A 20196-nucleotide genomic window follows, 5' to 3' on the forward strand; every position below is an offset into this window, starting at 1 on the left:
GGATTTTAAGGCAATTCTTCTTTATTTGTTCGTGTGACTAACAGGGATAGGGACTGATTTGTACCGTTTTGTAACGTTCTCTGCTCTCTCGCGTGTATTAGGTTAATTAGCTCAGACGGATGTTTGATCTGCCTTTTACTATCAAATCTGGAACGCAAATAGACTCGGTAGAGACCGCTGTCTACTGTAGTGAGTGACAGAGGTGGATGGAGGGGGGGGGGGGGTAGGTGAAAGCCAAGGAGAGGAGAGAGAGAGTTGGGCAAAGCAATGATGTCATAGTTTTAAGTGTGTGTGCCATGGGGAGCATATGGCTGGTAGCTGCTCTCGCCTGCTCTGCTACAGCGAACACAGTAGCGGCAGTGCTGCCTTCTTATGAGCAGGCGGCGCTCTCTAACCGCACTAGCTTAGCGGCCAGCCCAGCCCAGGATACATCCAAAGCCCCGAACGAAGCAAGACCCGGGGAGAGGAGGAGAAAACCGGAGCGGAGAAGGAAAGGGTGCCGACGGTAGGAGAGAGAGGGTGGGAAGGAGAGAAAGATAAAGAAGAGGAGAAAGGAGGAAAGAGGAGTAGTAATACATCGGTTATAACAATGGCGGCTAAATCGGACGGGGTTCTGAAGATGAAAAAGAGCGATGTGGCATTCACGCCTTTGCAGAACTCAGACCACTCGGGCTCGGTGCAAGGACTCAACCCGGGTTCTTCTCAGCCAGATTCGGCGGGGACGGGGGACGGGGATTTCGTTAACGGGGAGTCGAGGTGTTGCGGCGGAGGCTCTAATTCGACATGTCTTCGCCTGGGCAGGGAGCAGCAGCAGCAGCAGCAGAAATACACGATATGGGACTGCCTATGGATCTTAGCCGCAGTGGCGGTGTATTTCGCCGATGTGGGGACCGATGTTTGGCTGTCAGTCGACTATTATCTCCGGCGTGACTACTGGTGGTTCGGACTGACGCTGTTTTTCGTGGTGCTGGGCTCTTTCTCCGTGCAGGTGTTCAGCTTCCGCTGGTTCGTCCACGACTTCAGCACCGAGGACAGCAGCTCCGCCGCGGGACCGGGCTCCGGTGGTGCGGCAAACTGCTCACACATGGACGGGAACAAGCTGCTGAGCGGCTCGGCCTCACATGGGGATGTTACCGCTCAGCACCACCCGTCCACGCCTCAGAGGCAGGCCTCCACCGCCAGCAGGAACACCACAACCAACAGCCAGGCCAGCAGCGCCACGGGGGGCACGAGGAGTAAAAAACGCTCAGCCTCCTACTCTTTCTTCGTGTGGTTCGCCCAGTCACTCATCCACATCCTTCAACTCGGTCAGCTATGGAGGTAAGATCGGGCTGATATGTGGATTACATGAGGCTCAAACAACAACAGGAGTCACTATCAGTGCGTGTGTGTTGTTACTTGAATAAATGAATGGACGAGTAGGCTAGTAACAGCATAAGTCACTATGTGTTTCCCTGTGTGTGTGTGTGTGTGTGTGTGTGTGTGCGCACGCATGGTGTTCCTTGAATGGTGTGGCTGCCGCTGTGCGTGTGTGTGCGCGTGTCGCGTGTATGTGTGTGTGTTGGTGTGTATGTGTGTGTCGCTGTGTGTGTGTGTGCGTGTCACTGTGTGTGTGTGTGTGTGTGTGTGGACGCACTCTCCCTGCATGTAAGCACACACAGTGCAACATGGGGGTCTCTATCGGCGCACTGCTAGCCCTCCTCTGTTTTCATTATAGCACCTGCGATTGATCCTCCTCCACCATTTAACAGTAGATGCTGGGTAGTGGCTTTGATGATGCAGGGAGTAGCCTGTTGGAGTGAGAGGCTCAGGTATTTGTACTCCTGGAATAAGCTACATTTGGGCTACTACTAATAATAGAAAGAAGATATGGGTTCTATTCATGGCATTACTCACTTGTACTGCATACTCATTCACTTGCTCGCTCCCTCGCTCAATTAGTTGCTCAGCCACTTGCTCGCTCACTCAGTAACTTGCTAATTCACTCACTCAGTCACTCAGTTGCTCACTCACTCACTCACTCACTCACTCACTCACTCACTCACTCACTCACTCACCCAGTCACTCACTCACTCACTCACTCACTCACTCACTCACTCACTCACTCAGTCAGTCTCAGACACACACACACACACATGCACGCACGCACACACACACACACACACACACACACACAAACACACAAACACACAGTCACTCACAACTCCCCATAACAATTGTACTGCCAATACCCATTGTGAGTCCCAATACAGAGTACTGAACAGTATTACACTTAGCCGACTAGATCAGTGGACAAGAATGATTGAGATAAATGATTGTTTTCTCCATTAGAGACAACACGCAATCTGTGTAAAAAAAATTATAAGATCAAGTCGCTTTGCTTTCATTCCTGTTACACATGGTACTTGGTGTTGGGTTTGGTGTTGAGGGAATTCTCTGATACCGTGTTTTAGCTTGGTATCGGCCTGATATCTGATACCCGCGTCGTGCAGCCTGTTGGTACGATGTCTCGATCGATCCATCGAAGATACAGGTTTATACCGCTTCTCTGATTTTATAAACTACATTATGTATGATCCGAGAGCCTTGTATATGAGTTTTACCTTGCCTTCATACCACCTGGGGCCTTGTGGATTATATTAAAAACAAAAACAGAATCTATTATAGGAGGACTAACCCCTTGGATCAAATCTGAGGTCACTAGCAGGGAGCGAAATTAACTTTTTGACTCACCGGCCAGTGGCGGGTAGATGGGAAGAGTCTACCCGCCAAGCATATTTCTTACCTGCCAACATTTTTTTGATTAAAAAAAATATATATATATATTTTATATAAATTTTTTTTTAAAATAAAATATATATTATATAATCATACTTGTAGTTGTATTATCTGCGAGACATCGCCACCACGCAATAAGTCAAAATGCTTGCTATCTGCAAACAGCTCTGTCTGTGTGTATACTAGCCTCCAGCTCCAGCAAGGATTCTCTGGCCCTGCAGCTAGACCCTATATTCAGCTAGACCCTACATTCAGCATGCAAGGATTCTCCGGCGATGCAGCTGGACCCTATTTATAACGTTACCGTTCTTTTGTCAAATCACATTCAACATGCCCTCAGCTAGAATACGCATTCAATCAATGTTATAAGACATTGATATCAGGAGCTATCTGTAGCTACTGCTAGCCCGGTAGATAACGTTAAGACAATTTAGTTTACTGGGACAGATGGATCATCTAACGTGAGCTAGCTAAGCTAGCTAACGAGGGAACGGAGGTATTATGCACTCGAGTAGACTATTGCTGGAGCATTTGTTGATATCAGCAGCTATCAGTAGCTAGCCAGCTAGATACCGTTAGACAATGCCTCGTCATGTATTAAACTAAAAGTGAATAGTTGACTGGGTCATTGTTTAAACAGTAACGTTAGCTCGTGGAGGTCCGATATAGACTAGAGCAGACGGAAGTAAACAAGCCAAATGGGAGCTTCCGATTGGTCATTTGCTTTTTTTTCTCATGAAACCAGTCACGGCACTCTACTGTGATTGGACCGTTGACTTGAGTGCAATGTGGGACTTGTAGTTTTTTAACGATCTCGCGGCGGAGAAAAAAAAGACGAGCGGCTATAATCTGTACTCGCACAAGAGTATCGTTATGAACTACACGTCTACACGCCACACGGCGGGCAGCCCTCTAAGTGTCATGCGCCAAAGGTAAAAACAGACCGCCCCTGGCGGGCGGCGGGCTTTAGTTTCGGTCCCTGCTCACTAGTCTCGGGGTTATCATAGATTCAGAACTGAACTTCAATTCTCATATTAGCAAAGTAACGAAAACATCGTTCTTCCATCTCAGAAATATAGCAAAAGTACGACCATTTATTAATCAGAACGATGCTGAGAAGCTAATTCATGCATTCATATCTAGCCGGTTAGACTACTGTAATGCACTTTTCACAGGTCTCCCTAAGAAAACCACAGAGAGGCTTTAGCTAATCCAAAACTCTGCAGCCCGACTGCTAACTAGAACCAAAAGGAGAGAGCACATTAGTCCAGTCTTAGCTGCTTTACACTGGCTTCCTGTAACATTTAGAATTGACTTTAAGGTCCTTCTCCTTACATACAAAGCTCTAAATGAACAGGGACCTAGCTACATCACCAACACTCTAATAAATTACACGCCAGCAAGAACACTGCGATCATCAGCTGCTGGACTACTAGAGGCTCCCAGAAACAGTCAAAAGAGGATCGGTAATGCAGCCTTTATCAACTATGCCCCAAAACTGTGGAACAAACTACCCCAAAACATCAGGGAAGCCAACTCGCTAGACATCTTCAAAAGACAGCTTAAAACCTATCTCTTTGCTCAGGCATTTCAATGACTTACCTGCACTATTCTTACCCCGCCTACTTTTCTATGCTAATTTTATCTTATTTTACACTGCCTATCAAATGCATGTGTCGGTTATATGACTATTTTTAAACTGAATAATTTTAAACTATTTTTCACACTTTTGACTGTAACCTTGCTATTTACATTTTTTACTGTTGTTGTATGTCCGTTCTATTTTATAATTTTTAGACTATTTTTAAACTTAATCATTTTAAACTACTTTATTATTTGTATTACTGAATAGAGAGCCTATTAGGATGCTAGATCCTAATGTGAAACACTGTGATTTACCATACCCTGCTATGCTCACCCATGCCTGTATTTTTACTGTTGTGAAGCACTTTGAACTGCAACCTCTGTATGAAAAGTGCTATACAAATAAAGTTATTATTATTATTATTATTATTATTATTAATTATTATTATTATTATTATTATTATTATTATTATTATTATTATTATTATTATTATTATTATTATTATTATTATTATTATTATTATTATTATTATTATAGTATTCTTATCGTATCTAAAGTATTATAGAATCATTATGAATTAGCCTCAGGATGAATGGATGTAATATTGTTTATGTGTTCATCTGTCTTCAGATCGTCTTGCCCTGTGGGATTACAGTGTATTCTGAATCAGAGTCATTCAGAAGAATTAGAAAATCCATTATGAAATCACCTCAAAGTCAAAATGTTCCAACATCAAATCACACAATACCAGGGCCCTTGGTAATAGATGAGTTATTGATTAGCTTTCTACAGCTTTGTAATAAAACTATAGTCTATCAATACATTATTAATCAGATCAAGCCTCAGCATTCACCATTGTCTTCATTAGCTGGCATGCAGTAGCTTAACAAGCTATTAATGGACATACAGTGCTTTTATTCTGGATCCAATGCTTCCCAAGTGGTCTCTCCATGGTACATATCTGATTCTGTTTAGTGTTCATGTCCTAGATTGAGTGGTTCTCTTCACACTATGTAATCTTAGCCCACAGCAGGGCTATCAAGGGGTAGCCTACTATAGAATAATGGCTGACACCACTGTGAAACCGTATAGGTGGAAGCTAAGTTTACCCAGGCTAAGGCCCCACTTAGCCAAGGCTTTAAAAAGTAACTAAACACATGGTCATTTTGCTGCCCTAGTGGCTGATATTTCCACCCCATCTGACATCACAGATTGGGGGGGGGGGGGGGGGGTCAGAGTGTGCAGCAGGGTCAAAATATCAACCACTAGGGAAGCAAAATTACCATGTGTTCCATTACTCTTTAAAATGTTGTGGAATGCAGTTCCCCCTAGGCTAAGTGTAGTGTGAAAAGGAATATGTGTGATGATTTGTGACTAAATAAACGATCAGGACGCTTGGTGCAGTCATGGAGTCATGACCCTCGCCATCTGTTGACTGAGGCTTGACTCACTCTAGCTAAACTACTAGCCTACAGTGTTTGTCTGATTTACTGTACATGGCCCGGATTTAGGAGAGATTCTACCAACACAATAGCCTGTTTAGCCCAATGGGAGAGCATGGCACTAAAACAGAATAACCAAATAATCATTAGCTGGGATCAATGATCAGAACAAAAAAATTACTTGATAATTTAATTGGTGTAACAATGTTGACTACAAAGCCATTTTTTATTTCAGCCACTAGGAGGGAGTGTTGTGTCATTAACTTGAGCTTGGAACTCTGTTCCTGCCTGGCCGCGTGAATATTTTCGGCAACCAACTTGTGTTTAGCGTTTCTCTACTACGCACATGGCCACTACGCCCATGTGACCACGGCAGCGCGAGAGAGCTGCAGCGCGGAAATAGGCTGTCTATTGCCTCGCGCTGCAGCGCGGAAATAGGCTGTCTATTGCCATTCTCTAAGACAAACTCTAACCTTAACCAGCTCCTTAACAGCGCCTAAACTTAACCCTTCTAACCATAACCAACTCCGAAACAATGCCTAACCTTAACCTTAACCATAACCAACTCCGAAAGAATGCCTAACCTTAACCCTAACCATAACCAACTCCGAAAGAATATTGCCATTCTCTAAGACAAACTCTAACCTTAACCAGCTCCTTAACAGCTTCTAAACTTAACCCCTCTAACCATAACCAACTCCGAAACAATGCCTAACCTTAACCAACTCCGAAACAATGCTTAAAGTTAACATGCCTAAACTTAACGGTGAAAGAATGATGCACGTTAAAAAAAAAAAAAAATTGAAGGGAATCGAACTTGCCAGCAACGGACCGTAGGATCCACAGCAAGCAGCGCTGCCAGTTGAGCTAGTTCTGGATAGTAAAAAAGGGGGGATTACTGCTACATAATGCTGCCGCGACGGAGCTCCACGGCAGAGCGGAGCTGCTGCCGTGTCACCGCGGGGGCGTGGCTAGACGCAAGTTGGGCGTGGCTAGACACAAGTTGGTTGCCTTTAATATTTAGGCTGCCTGGCCTTTGGCCTGCCTGTGCTGTTGTTGTCATTATTTCTTGACTCAGCTGGCAGCAACATAGCTCTGTGGCAAACTTCAAGAAAATGTATGCAGCTCTTGTCTAGTGTTGGGCATGTGGACTGGAGTTGTACTACCATGACAACATTTTAATTAGGGCTGGGCGATAAAACGATAACGATAACTATCGCGATAAATTATTTCCTCGAAATAAACATGAAACGTGGTCGCAAAGTTTCGATATATCGATTTTCCAAGCTTGGATATGAGCACGCACTAACAACCAATCAGTGAAGGAGATGGCCGAGAGCGAAGGAGACCCCGGAAGGAGACCCAGAGGTAGGACTCACTCAACAACAAGGCTTGCTAGGCTAATTAGCTTGCACGGCGCTGTTTTATATATTTACGTGCCGAGTATGTGTGTGGCGTGAATTCTGAGGCCACGTTTATAGTAGTGTGGGGTATACAGTGGACGTCGTTTCAATATATTGTGGCGGAAGAGAGTATTTTAGTGTCATATTTATTACATTGTCTCATGAGATACTCCGCTTGTCGGCTAACTGTTAACGTGCGCGGACTGATGACGACATCAACTCGACTCGAGACATTCGCTTAGAAACAACAGGCTGCCTAGGATAACTAGCTTGCACGGCGCTGTTTTATATATTTACGTGCCGAGTATGTGTGTGGCGTGAATTCTGAGGCCACGTTTATAGTAGTGTGGGGTATACAGTGGACGTCGTTTCAATATATTGTGGCGGAAGAGAGTATTTTAGTGTCATATTTATTACATTGTCTCATGAGATACTCCGCTTGTCGGCTAACTGCTAACGTGCGCGGACTGATGACGACATCAACTCGACTCGAGACATTCGCAGCAGCATAAGAAGTTAATTAAACTTGACAGACATTATATCGACGATAATTATCGATATCGAATTATATGAAAATAATTGTATAATTTTATCGCGATAACGTTTTTGGTCATATCGCCCAGCCCTAATTTTATTTTATGTTTATGCAACAAGTGATGACAACGGACCTAGCTAGCTAGACAAATTAGCTTATCAAGTGGAGCGTAAGTTCCATGGAAGAGGGCCAGATGCCATGATGAGGATTATCATCTATTCTAGCCTTTGTGAATAGGCACGCACCGAATAACCTACAGTGTTTTATTCAACACGTCTATTTTTTTAATAGACTTGAGAGGGCTTTGGCTTCATATGCTACCTCCAGAGAGTCATTTGGAGAATCATTTTAACCTCCCCAATACTCACATGTGGGTCCCAAACACCACTCCTTCATTGTTGTGCCTGTCGAGGGTGCACTGAAGAAGGCTGTTTTTGCCGCTACACGTGTTGCTATAGCCCATTTCACCGTGAGCCATCTCAATAAAGGCTTTTCAACCTTTTGACAGAAGAGTGCTTTGGACCTTTTCTTTTTTTTTATCCACTTTTTCTCCCATTTTCTATTTTTCTTCCATCCCAATTTTGTATCGTCCAATTCAACCCTCCCCTATCTCGAACGCTGTTTCATGCCTCCCACAAGCCGGCTGTAATGTGGACGTGTAAGCTGTGGGATATTTGTAGATATCCTGATGAAGAATGTTCTCAGTCAACCGAGGTTTGGATAATAACAAGGTTTATTAACCAAACAGATAGAATAGTACATAGAGAGAATGGCTGAGGGCTTCCCCCAGGTGATCAGCTGAAATGACCCAGGTGAGAAGACCCCGATAGATCTCGGGAGGAGATCTATATAGGTAACAGGGGGGGGGTGTGGTCCCATTTGATAGGTCAGATGGGGGGGGGGGGTACAGGTTTGGGGAGAAAGGGGAGGGGAATGTCTTATTCCACAGAGAGGGGGGGGGGCACAGGTAAGGGGGACACAGGGGAGGGGAGTATATTTACATGAGGACAATATATTATACCACAATACTCACTTTTCTCTGTTATAATGTGGGTGAGATTAATGTATAATATACCAGGATTGTTTGGAACAGGTAAAAGTGAAAATAGAAAATAATTAAAATAATGAAAATTTTGGCCGATGTGATGTTGGTTGGCATAACAGTTTAAAATAGAATTATTTATATACATGATTCATGACATGATCGACTGGACTGCGGTCTGTGTTATTTTGATATCAGAGATGTGGGAATAGATATCACCCTTTTCTTTTATTAATCGCTCAAAATATCTATATCAATGAGTGGTCCTCAACTCTGATATCAAACAATAATTAACATAATTATTAGAAGCTATAGCTGGGCATATATCTTGGCATACCTTCAGTCGTTCATGTCGTGACTCAGGGGAGCTAATGTGATGGTTGTACATACAGGCATCGTAATAAACCAATTAAATACATGCACTGTCTCTGTGTGGTCAGAGTGCACAGGGTGAAAAAACAAAATTGTGTGCATAATTATTAGGAATAGGATTTACACATAAGGCTAATGTGTACAAAAACATTTTAACAACCGTTAACCTGGTGGTTAATAAAACTAACATGATTGATTATGGGAAACTGTTCAAAAATATATATATGCACATTTTATAATGATTCTTGATGAAATTACTTAGGATCCAGTTGTATTTAACCTGAGTTTGAGTGTCACTTTCATCTGTGATTGCCTCAGTTTTGTTGGTCTTTACTTAGAATCAGGCAATTTTCTCCATTTCTTCTCTATAAATGAGGAGATAAAACGTCTTATGCATCGCTTCTGTATGTAATTCTAGTGCATATACTATCAATGGTTAACCATACAGGTGCAAAACAACAACGTTACATGTCCTCTTCTATGAGAGAATAAACCAACTGATTCTTTCTTGTCTGACAATACAATTTTGTAACCTAAGTAATTCAAATGTGATGTAATATACAGTAACACAGTAAAATTTAAATAAATACATAATAATGTGGACAATGTGGCGTTCAGATTCCTCTTGGTCCACAGGTCTCTGATGATGTTCTCTCTTCTTGACGGTGCAGTCGGGAACATTCACTCCTCCATCATTCAGAGGGGGCCTACAGGAGGTCGCCGTCCACTCCCTGTGTGTGGGCGGTCAACTATAGTGGCCTTGCAGACTCTTTTCCTGGAGCCTATGTTGTTCTCCACCACCATCACATGTCTGCCACTGTGCTCACGCTTGACCTTTATCAGGCCTAGAGACATGGCGGTAGGGTGGTCTTGAACGTGCTGTGTGGTGGTTGGTCCCCCGCTCCCCGTCATCGCGGTACCAGAGGGGCGAGGGTTTGCTGGTGTAGTGGCCTGTCTGTAGGACGCTCTCTCTCACACGGATGACAATCTTGTCATGGGAATCCACCTTGATGGTCGGGGACTTCAGTTCCCTTTTGCAGATGGTCTGCCGCGGGTCGCTGGGGTGAGGCTGCATGTCGTCCTTTCTGTCTCTGCTCCCCTTCCTTTGGGGACGTCTGTGTTGTGTGGGCTGGTGGTTCTCCCACGGTTGTTGTCGTCGCCCTGGTTGTGTCCGCAGCTCCTTGGCGGCGTCCCTGGTGATTCTATGCTGTCGTTCGTGGTTCAGGTCACGTGTCGTCTCACTCGTCCTGTCCTCTCCCTGGCAGAGCAGCGGTCCTGCGGTCCTGCGGTCCGTTCTTTCTGTCTCTGCTCCCCTTCCTTTGGGGACGTCTGTGTTGTGTGGGCTGGTGGTTCTCCCACGGTTGTTGTCGTCGCCCTGGTTGTGTCCGCAGCTCCTTGGCGGCGTCCCTGGTGATTCTATGCTGTCGTTCGTGGTTCAGGTCACGTGTCGTCTCACTCGTCCTGTCCTCTCACCAATTTGTGATCTGAGGATGATAAAAACTGCCTTAGAAAACTCCTCACATAAATGATTCAACGCCTTTCTGCTACAGAGGAAAATCATTTAGGGTTAATTCATTTCATCGTGTAATACCATCGTGCATTTGATATCGTTTGGATCCGATCTTTGCATGGAATCAGAAACATTTATTTTTTATCTTTATAATCTGTGATGTCAAATTTAATTTGATCTTACCTCAGGATGCGTTGGGTGTACCTCAGGATACTTACCTCGCCACGCCTTCTCTGGCGTTCTTCACGTCTCAGTGTGGCTCGTCATAATTTAGTATGGGGAAAAAACATAAAATCTAGGCAGCCAGTTAATTTTGCATGAAAAACAATCATTCATTTTCTCGTCTACTCTTAAGTAGTATTAATTTAATTACCTCTAATATACCTTGTGCATTTTGATAATCATTGTGTAAATGATTATCCTGCTTTCAACTGATACAAATAAATCTAACCCTAGCTAACCTTACTGTCATGCACTAATAAACTAACCTACACTGTAGCACTCAACACTTTGATGACCATTGTTACTCAGCTGATAGAGTTGTGCCCTTTTTGATGTCCTGTCAATACAGACCCTGTGAGTCGCTTTTGGATAAAAGTGTCAGCTAAATGATCAATGTACTTGTATATCTTGTACATTTAGATAATTGTGTTTCAATTTTGGTGGTGATTATTTTGCAGTCATGGAAATGTATTAGTTGTTAAAAGAATAGTCTAAGGAATAGTCATGCATGTTATTGGTTATAAACAGAGAATAGAAGGAGGAGATTGTAAGTAAAGTTGTTTTCATCATTAATCTTTCATCTCGGGCACTTCTACTTTGTCTGGTTTTATTCAGATTTCATCTCTAATTCGTGTGCCTCTTGAAAAGAGATGATGAAAACGACTGGTTAGTTATTGTTAGTATGGGAATTAGGTAGATTTTCATGACTGCAACATCATCACCTGTGTTTATACTATATTAACTAAATGGTTCTCTGTTGGTCCACCAAGTCTGTGGTCAGATGCAGGCATTTGCATTGCTTTGTTTCTCTTCTCCTTCACCTGTGGGTTTCAAGTGCCCATCCTAAATAGTGTCTGCTATCGTCTCACAATTGATTTCCCTTTAGCTCCAAACTGCTTTGTTCTAATGTAGATTATCTCAGTCCCTTTCTGTCTCTTGATTGTCTGTTTGCTTCTTGTAAACACAATTTACATGTGGGTGTTTGGATGCAGATTTGTTTTAAATGGTCAATCGATTGTCTCTCAGCTCCACACCATCTTCGGTTGACATGCAAATTGTTGGAGTTTCAGTCTTTTGTGATACAAGTGTGTTTAAACACTGCTTTGTAATTCAATTTAGAGGTAAAACCGTCTGCCTCTCCTGATTGTCTGCTTGCTTCCTGTAAACACAAAAATATGTTAGTGACGCTTTGACTGTCTGGGTTGTGTTGATTAGAATCCTATTTAAAACTAGCTTTATGTGACTTATAATGTGTAAATTAAAGCAACATAAACATTCAAGTGATCTGAGATAGTTGTAATTTACTGTAACTGAGATGATAGTTGTGTATGTAGTTTCTACGTCAAATGTATATACTCTCTTTTCTTGACTCCTTTTGTATCACAAACAGTACTGAATTTGCAAATCTGGTATGTCATAAATGTATAGATGTAGCAGTACTGACTATCTGTATGTCATGTATGTCATATATGTCCTGATGAATTGAAAATGGGGGACCCTGATGTAAACAAGACGAAAGTCTTTCTCTGGTCTGCATCCCCTTAACAATTTGTGTGTATTGAGCTGTACTGTATTGTACCCATTCTGCAATCTGTTAATAAAGTTTTCAATCAATCAATCAAAGCATCTATATTTATGATTTTCATACTCACCGGGGAAAGCTGTTGTGTTGATGTCGTATATTATACGTGGACTTCATCTTCGGCCTCGGGCATATTATGATTTTCATACTCACCGGGGAAAGCTGTTGTGTTGACGTCGTATATTATACGTGGACTTCATATACCTTCGGCCTCGGGCATATTAAACCTTACCGTTCGCCCAATGATAGTTTCATATCGCACTTTTGTATGACGTCATCAGCCCATGCGACGTTCACGCGTTGTCATTCGCCTCGGAAATAACGCTTTGCAATCCTGCATACTAGTTCCGCGAGCTCTCAATAGCCTGGAATTTACCTAAACCCAGCGTTTTGTTACCGAATGAACGCGCCTGTGCATATGTGAAAACGTAAACCAACTGAAACGATAAAACTATACTTCCCAAATGGTCGTTCCCGTGGGCCGGTTTTGTTGGTTCCGGAAATTACTATCCTAGTTTGTCGCGTGAATTGCACCTCAATGTTATTCTCTGTATAATGGTACTCGTCTCTCAATGCTCGTCGCGCTATCCGTCGGTTTCTTTACTCAATACAGCACCGCGGCGGGTTCTATACTGTGCACATACAAACGAGACTTTAAACAGACAAACAAACATTAATACATATAAGTTAACGTGTGTGTATATCTGACTGTATTGGATCGCTGTACGTTTAGTCGACCAGCATCTGCTGCGACAAGGCATTTATCCCTTGATATAACTACACATCGTTATTAAAGTCATAACGACCGAACCTGACTTCGAAATTTACCAGCGATATATTAGATGTGAATATACCGTTTAATCATACTCTCGGTCTCTTCAACTTGCGACTAATGTCCCGTTTAGTGTAGTATGGCGTACTACATCGGGACATCGCGTAATCAGCGTCCCGCTTATCTGTATGATCAATTGGTTAATTTAATCCAAATACATCGTTTTCAGGAATGGAAGAGATTGTGGGCTTAGTTTGAGGTTGAAACAATTAATATTATGACGCTACTCTGGTAATTTCTAATTATGATTCCATCAGCTTCTCGGTCCTAACTTCCCGCCTCTTTGCAAAGGAATCACAGAACGTTTTTAACAGAGTAGCGTTTTCAAGGATATCACATCTAATAAGCCCACGTTTCTTGCCTTGTTGCCTATATTTTAGTCTGCATCAGCTAGACTTGGGTTAGCAATCCAACCACCTGTATTGTGCCCTAACTTTCGGTTTGGCAACAGCTCAAATCCGGGAATAGCACTAACAACCCATCCTCTCAGAACATCTGTGCTGATAAGGACCCAGGTACACGCGTTCCCCAGTACGATTCTCAATACAGATCAGATATATTAATGCACATTATTCTTACTCAGCCATGATCTCAATATTTGACAACATTCTGTAATATTCACCTGGCACAGAGAAAAGCGGGAAGGTTTTAATTCCTTGCCATACATTTTTGGTCGACCATCCTATTATACTCACTTTTCTCTGTATAGCTGAAACAATACAGCACGCCGGTAGGACGCAAGAGTCTGTCACAAGTTCGTAGACGCCAATTGTGGGATATTTGTAGATATCCTGATGAAGAATGTTCTCAGTCAACCGAGGTTTGGATAATAACAAGGTTTATTAACCAAACAGATAGAATAGTACATAGAGAGAATGGCTGAGGGCTTCCCCCAGGTGATCAGCTGAAATTACCCAGGTGAGAAGACCCCGATAGATCTCGGGAGGAGATCTATATAGGTAACAGGGGGGGGGTGTGGTCCCATTTGATAGGTCAGATGGGGGGGGGGGGGGGGGGTACAGGTTTGGGGAGAAAGGGGAGGGGAATGTCTTATTCCACAGAGAGGGGGGGGGGCACAGGTAAGGGGGACACAGGGGAGGGGAGTATATTTACATGAGGACAATATATTATACCACAAAGCCATACATTGCACGAGTCCCCTCCGGTACTCGAGGTAGCAGCCATCGCATCTTTTCACCTGCACAGCACGATCTTTCAGGGTCAGGGGTCTGCCCTTTGGAGGGACGCCAAAGCGGTTGGTGCGCAGGCGCACCAACCGACCTGTAGCAGTCGCTGTCCACAATGTCCGATCCCCACCCATCAGTTTCCCACCCCCTAATACTGCCAAATGTATTAGTACGAACGACCAGCCAAACTGAAAGCAATGTGGAGAGCTGGGCTCGAACCCAGCGTCTCCAGCATTGGAGGTGAGCGCCTTGCCCATTGCACCACCTAGCCGCCCTGCTTTGGACCTTTTCTTTATTTTTATTTTTATTTTTTTTGAAATAAACTTGAATGTCAGTGCTGGTGGCCAGCTAATGTAGCAGTTGAGACTCCTATGAAGGTGTACATACTAAAGTACAATGTTCTACCAAAATTAAGTCAAATGTTCTTTTTTAAAACGTTTATATTAAATCCTGATATCTCCTGCACTACACAGTGAAACTATTTATATTATATAGGATTCTTTTAGCTCAGGTTTTTCGAAACAAAAGGAAGTGAATTGGAGACGACGTCACTGGCTTTTTTCAGGGCTCTCTGATACTCAGGGACACATATGGTGACGGTACAAACACAGACCTTTATTGAAGATGGCTGGCAAGATGTTACAAGCCAGAGCAGATGTTACTTGTTCTCATGACAGAGGCTCTCCTCATGTGTGTGCGTGTGGGGATAGCAGATTTAACCTGTGCGCATTGATTACCTCAATGCGAAACAGGTGCGCAGCCACCCCTGCTCCCATGTCTAATTAGCTTGACCCAGGACAGATGTGGCTGCTTAAACCAGCCATCCTGCACCCCAGTGACTCTTAGGGATGGGGCGGCCCACAGGTGTGGCACTCCCGTTGCCATGCATGGCGGTGTGAGTGGCGCACGGGCTGTTTGTGTTTTCCTTCGGTCTGACATGCTTTATCAGGGGGTGTGTGTTGGATGGGGATGTGGGGGGGATTGATGTGTGGGGTGTTTGGGGGACTGGCTGTTCCAGGGGGGTTCACATGCTTTCGAGCAACACTGTACTTATTGTACTTATTTTATGCCTATTCCTATGTCTGCACTTTCTACATTGCACTACTTTTATTGTCTTTTATACCTATTCTTATGTCTTTATGCATTGCCTTTATTCTGTCAACTGTATGCTAATTTTATGTTCATTTTATGCTATTTGCTGTGAAGCACTTTGAGCTGTAATCCATGTATGAAAGGTGCGATATAAATAAAGTTATTATTATTATTATTATTATTATTATTAGAGACTCCAGATATTACAGTGGTTGAACCAGCATGGTCTATTCATACAAGTCCCCATGAAATCCTTAACCCTCTGAGACCCACATAGGCCTATTTTTGTCCTTTTTAGGGGGAAACAGCACAGATCTTCAGGGGAGATAGCAGGTCAACAGTAGCTCACATTTTTCTAGTCATAAATCTGTAATAAACTGTTTTGGTTAGGCGTTAAATGTTTAAAGTGTAGGGCTTAAATACAATACATACTTAAATTAATAAGGGCATATAACATTATGATCAACGTGTATGATGGCAATTCCCATGCTCAGTTATGTCTCATAAGTTGTTGCAACAATGTTTGGGTTGATAACATTTGTTACACAGATTTGGTGCAAAAATTTGATCAATAGGCCAACAGTTGACTTTCATGAAGAAGGGGGAAAAAAGTATTGAAATTGACCCAGTTTTAGCGTTTTTATCAAACATTTTGTCTGCCCAACACAATCACCACGCACGTGCATATTTTAATCAATGGTTCATAACGTGCGTGTGTAATCGAAATTATCGTCACAACAGGTGCAGGGCACCAGGGGGCTCACCAGGGGGCGCTGAGAGTCACACAGCTAGTGGCAGGCAGAGAGCCTTGCTACCATAGATATATGCTTGCTACTACTAGCCGAATGAAAACGTATCTGTTTCACCTCACTATTGCTCCGTGATTATAGCCATCCATCCATCTCTAAAGCTAACCACTATTTGTAAAAGCCACAACCACGTTACCATATTTGTAATAATGTAAATCATTGTGTCGTTGTACACATATTGTGTTTATAACGTTAGTAGATAACATAGCTTAGCTTGGTAGCTATTGTGCTAACAACATATCCCGACATCCGGCTCGCTGGCCGGCATGAACGGCCGACCCAAAATGGTTCTCTCCTCTCTGTACAGCCAGTCCCCACGGGTGCCCTGCCGGGGGGCCCATGGACGCGACGGCGGCGGCAGCCGTAGGGTGCTCGAGCCCGTAAAGGCTAGTGTTAGACGATAGCTATGAGCTAACTAGCGCTGCGGGCTCAAGAATTGATCGAATGGTCAAAAAGGTCTCCAAGAGTACCACATTAAGACACCAAGACCTTGAAGAACACCATAGAAAATCCATGCTGTGATTTGGTGTAAAAAACCTTTGACATTTGGAGATTTCTGTAACAATTGCATTTTTCTGCAATTGGATGGCGAGCACTTCTGTTAAAATAGTATATAAATTATACTTTATTCATCCCGAGGGAAATTTGGCACTACAAATCGCTCACAGTAAACAGTACACATTTAGGTAGACAAAACCAAAAATCACAAATAATAATTAAAATAAGCCTAAGAATAAAATACGGTCCGGGATATACATTTCCTATGCTACATTCTAACATAAAATATACAGTAAAAATATACAGAACTATTACAGTAAGTGTAAAATTGTGCTATGTTTGGTTTAAAAGTAAAAGTCCAGGAAGATAGTACTGTCACCTTGTGCTCAGTGATGCAGTCTGATGGCTGTTGGAATGACTTCCTGTGCCGTTCAGTGCTACATCTCGGGAGTCTTAGTCTAGCACTGAACGTGCTCCTTCTGTCAGCCAAGTCTGTGTGTAGTGGGTGGGAGGGATTGTGGCATGGAGCTTAGCAAGGCTCCTCCTCTCCGCCACCACCACTAGAGAGTCCAGCTCCACCCCTACCACGTTACTGGCCTTCCTGACCAGCTTATCCAGCCTGTTTGCGTCCCCCGCTCTCAGTCCACTGCCTCAGCAGGTCACAGGGTACAAGAAGGCGCCCTGGAAATTGCTCAGAAACCCCTGTTGTCAATAAACCTAGGAAAGCCATATATTCTCTGAATGCTTTACAGTAGGTGTCTAGTTTGTGGTAGCTTCATGAGGCTGTGCTTATCTTGAGAAGTCAAGTAAAAAAGAATCGTCTCACTACAATGAAATGGCTACTATGGGGACTAACATCATCACACATTAATACAAGTGGGCTTATTGGATCCACAAGAGATGTCCAGTCATACCCAATGTATGCAATTCCAAGACTGTTTAGGGACCCCAGTATGCAGAAGTAGTCAAATACAAAATCTTTAGAATATACATATTTGTACATAAGTGCATGGTTCTTGCCCCAAACGGAATGGGATTAGTATAACATGGGCATGCCTATTAAGGGGAGACTTGTGGCTACCCATATAACCCATTTTCATTCAGATATCTAGAGGTACAAGGTCAAGTGACCCCTTTGAAAACTTTGGAGCATTATTTAGCCCCTTCCTGAGAAGCTAGCATGACAAGCTAGATGTCCGGCGCTACCACAGGTCTCAGAGGGTTAAAGAGGTTTGTTTGCTTTCAAGTGAAAATGTTCCGTCAAACTGAAACCTCAGATTCCATGTTTGAGTTTATTCAGGTACCAATTAAAATGTATCCTCCATGCATACTGTTACAACGTGTGAACAACACTGTTACAACATGTAAACAACACTGTTACAACGTGTGAACAACACTGTTACAACATGTAAACAACACTGTTACAACGTGTGAACAACACTGTTACAATGTGTAAACAACACTGTTACAACGTGTGAACAACACTGCTACAACATGTAAACAACACTGTTACAATGTGTGCTCGGTTGCAAAGAACAAATTAGCAAATTCAAAAAAATATAATATGTCAATGGCTATACTTTTAAGTTCACTGACACCATCGACTTGTTCCCTAGCTCCCTTGTTAACACATTGGTTGCCAACAACAAGAGATCTCCTTATTGGCCGCCATGCGTTGGTTGCCAATAACGAGATTTCTCGTTATTTAATCGTTATTTATTTTATTAGCGATATCCATTCATTTTTCATCCGTCCAGCCTGACATTATCATTGGGAATGTCTCTGAGCTCGAAAAGGGCAAATACCGCCCCTATCGTCTCCCGGATGGTAATGCACATCATTGGATTGGATTGAGTGAAAAAGTGCATCAGAGAAATACTCCGGTCCAGGATTTTCTTATCTCTTGCAAGCAGTGTCGTGTTACCAGATTCACTGGCGAGGCTGGAAGCAGCTTGGATTATGCGTTTTGGACTATAACGTTGGATCAATAAACGCGATCAATATTTGGAATGGCGATCAGGAATTGGATTCATCTTTTTGCAGAACATCTGACCAGTTTTGGGTTAATCAGAGTTGTTTTTCACAGATTTCACAACGTGTGTGTGTGTGTGTGTGGCGTTAGGCGCTGAGCACGGCACGAATAAATAATTTTTCAGCCCGCTTTTGTATCGTGCATAAGAACACAAATACTCTCGATAATCTAGCGTTTATTTGAAAACGATTCATGAATCAGCCGGAAAATGACAACGTGTTTTGTGTATTCCAGTAAATGGCTATTTTCGTGGAATTTCTCTGAAATGACTAGAACTCTCCAAAACTATACTCTTATTCAAAACGGTATAAAACGGAAATGTACTGATGAAAAAACAATCCGTTTCGTACATGTAGACTGCAAGCAAGTCATTGATAAGCGACGGGTGTAGTAGACACATCATTTAAGATATAGTTTATGTGTTCGCAAATGTGCTCGTCCTCCCATTGATTAACGTGGTGGCATCCAAGCGATAAATCGGGATATCCGGCTGGCAACCAATGTGTTAAAGTGTTTGTTTGTTTGTTTGTTTTGCCATTACCTCCATATGAATATGCATATGTGTAGGCATATGCATAGAGTCCTATACTGTATGTGTTTGTGTATTGCACAAGGCCTAAGAACATATCACTGTCAATGTTGAGGAATAGTTAACTACATGTAGTTCAATTAATTTGCAGTAGTTGGGTGGTAGTTTAACTACATTCAAATCTCAGTAGCTTTTTCCCACATATTTTGGGTCATGTAGTTTAGGTAGTTAATTACAAACTACATATTTCCCTAGAAATCTTCCTCATTCCACCTCAAAGGACCACTTCCATTCCTCTCCTACAAAACACCCTCTGTGTGTGTGTGTGTGTGTGTGTGTGTGTGTGTGTGTGTGTGTGTGTGTGTGTGTGTGCGTGCATGCACCCAGGGACCAATCCAAGTGCTCCTTTCCGTCTTCGTCAGGGATGGGATAGCGTTAGCGATCTGTTCAGCATGCTTTCCCATTGGGTTTATCTCTTTCTGGAGGGGAAACCCTTGCGAGCACGGGGAGAACATGCAAACTCCACACAGAAAGGCCCAGGAGATACCCCACCTGGGTACCTGGCAACCCGGCAACCTGGTCCCCAAGTGGGAATCGAACCCAGGACCTTCTTGCTGTGAGGCGATAGTGTTAACCACTACACCGCCGTGCTGCATTATGCACATGGCTCTGAGAGAAAGATGCAGTCTAGGGAAATCATACTAAGCGCTTTATAAATAGCCTGAGTGTGTCTCCCTGTGTATGCC

General features: G+C 43.1%; 1 protein-coding gene across 1 annotated transcript in view; it reads left to right on the forward strand.

Moving 5' to 3' along the window:
* Positions 1–589: 589 nt before the first annotated feature.
* Positions 590–20196, forward strand: part of xkr4 (XK related 4) — a gene marked incomplete at both ends in the record, with an annotated part of 321722 nt that continues 302115 nt past the window's right edge. The window contains one exon of the mRNA XM_084327214.1: positions 590–1320. Coding sequence (XP_084183340.1) covers positions 590–1320 — 731 coding nt within the window. The remainder of the gene's footprint in view (positions 1321–20196) is intronic.

The sequence above is a fragment of the Notolepis coatsorum genome, assembly GCF_963971535.1.
Source record: "Notolepis coatsorum genome assembly, chromosome: 13".
NCBI classification, from domain to species: domain Eukaryota; kingdom Metazoa; phylum Chordata; class Actinopteri; order Aulopiformes; family Paralepididae; genus Notolepis; species Notolepis coatsorum.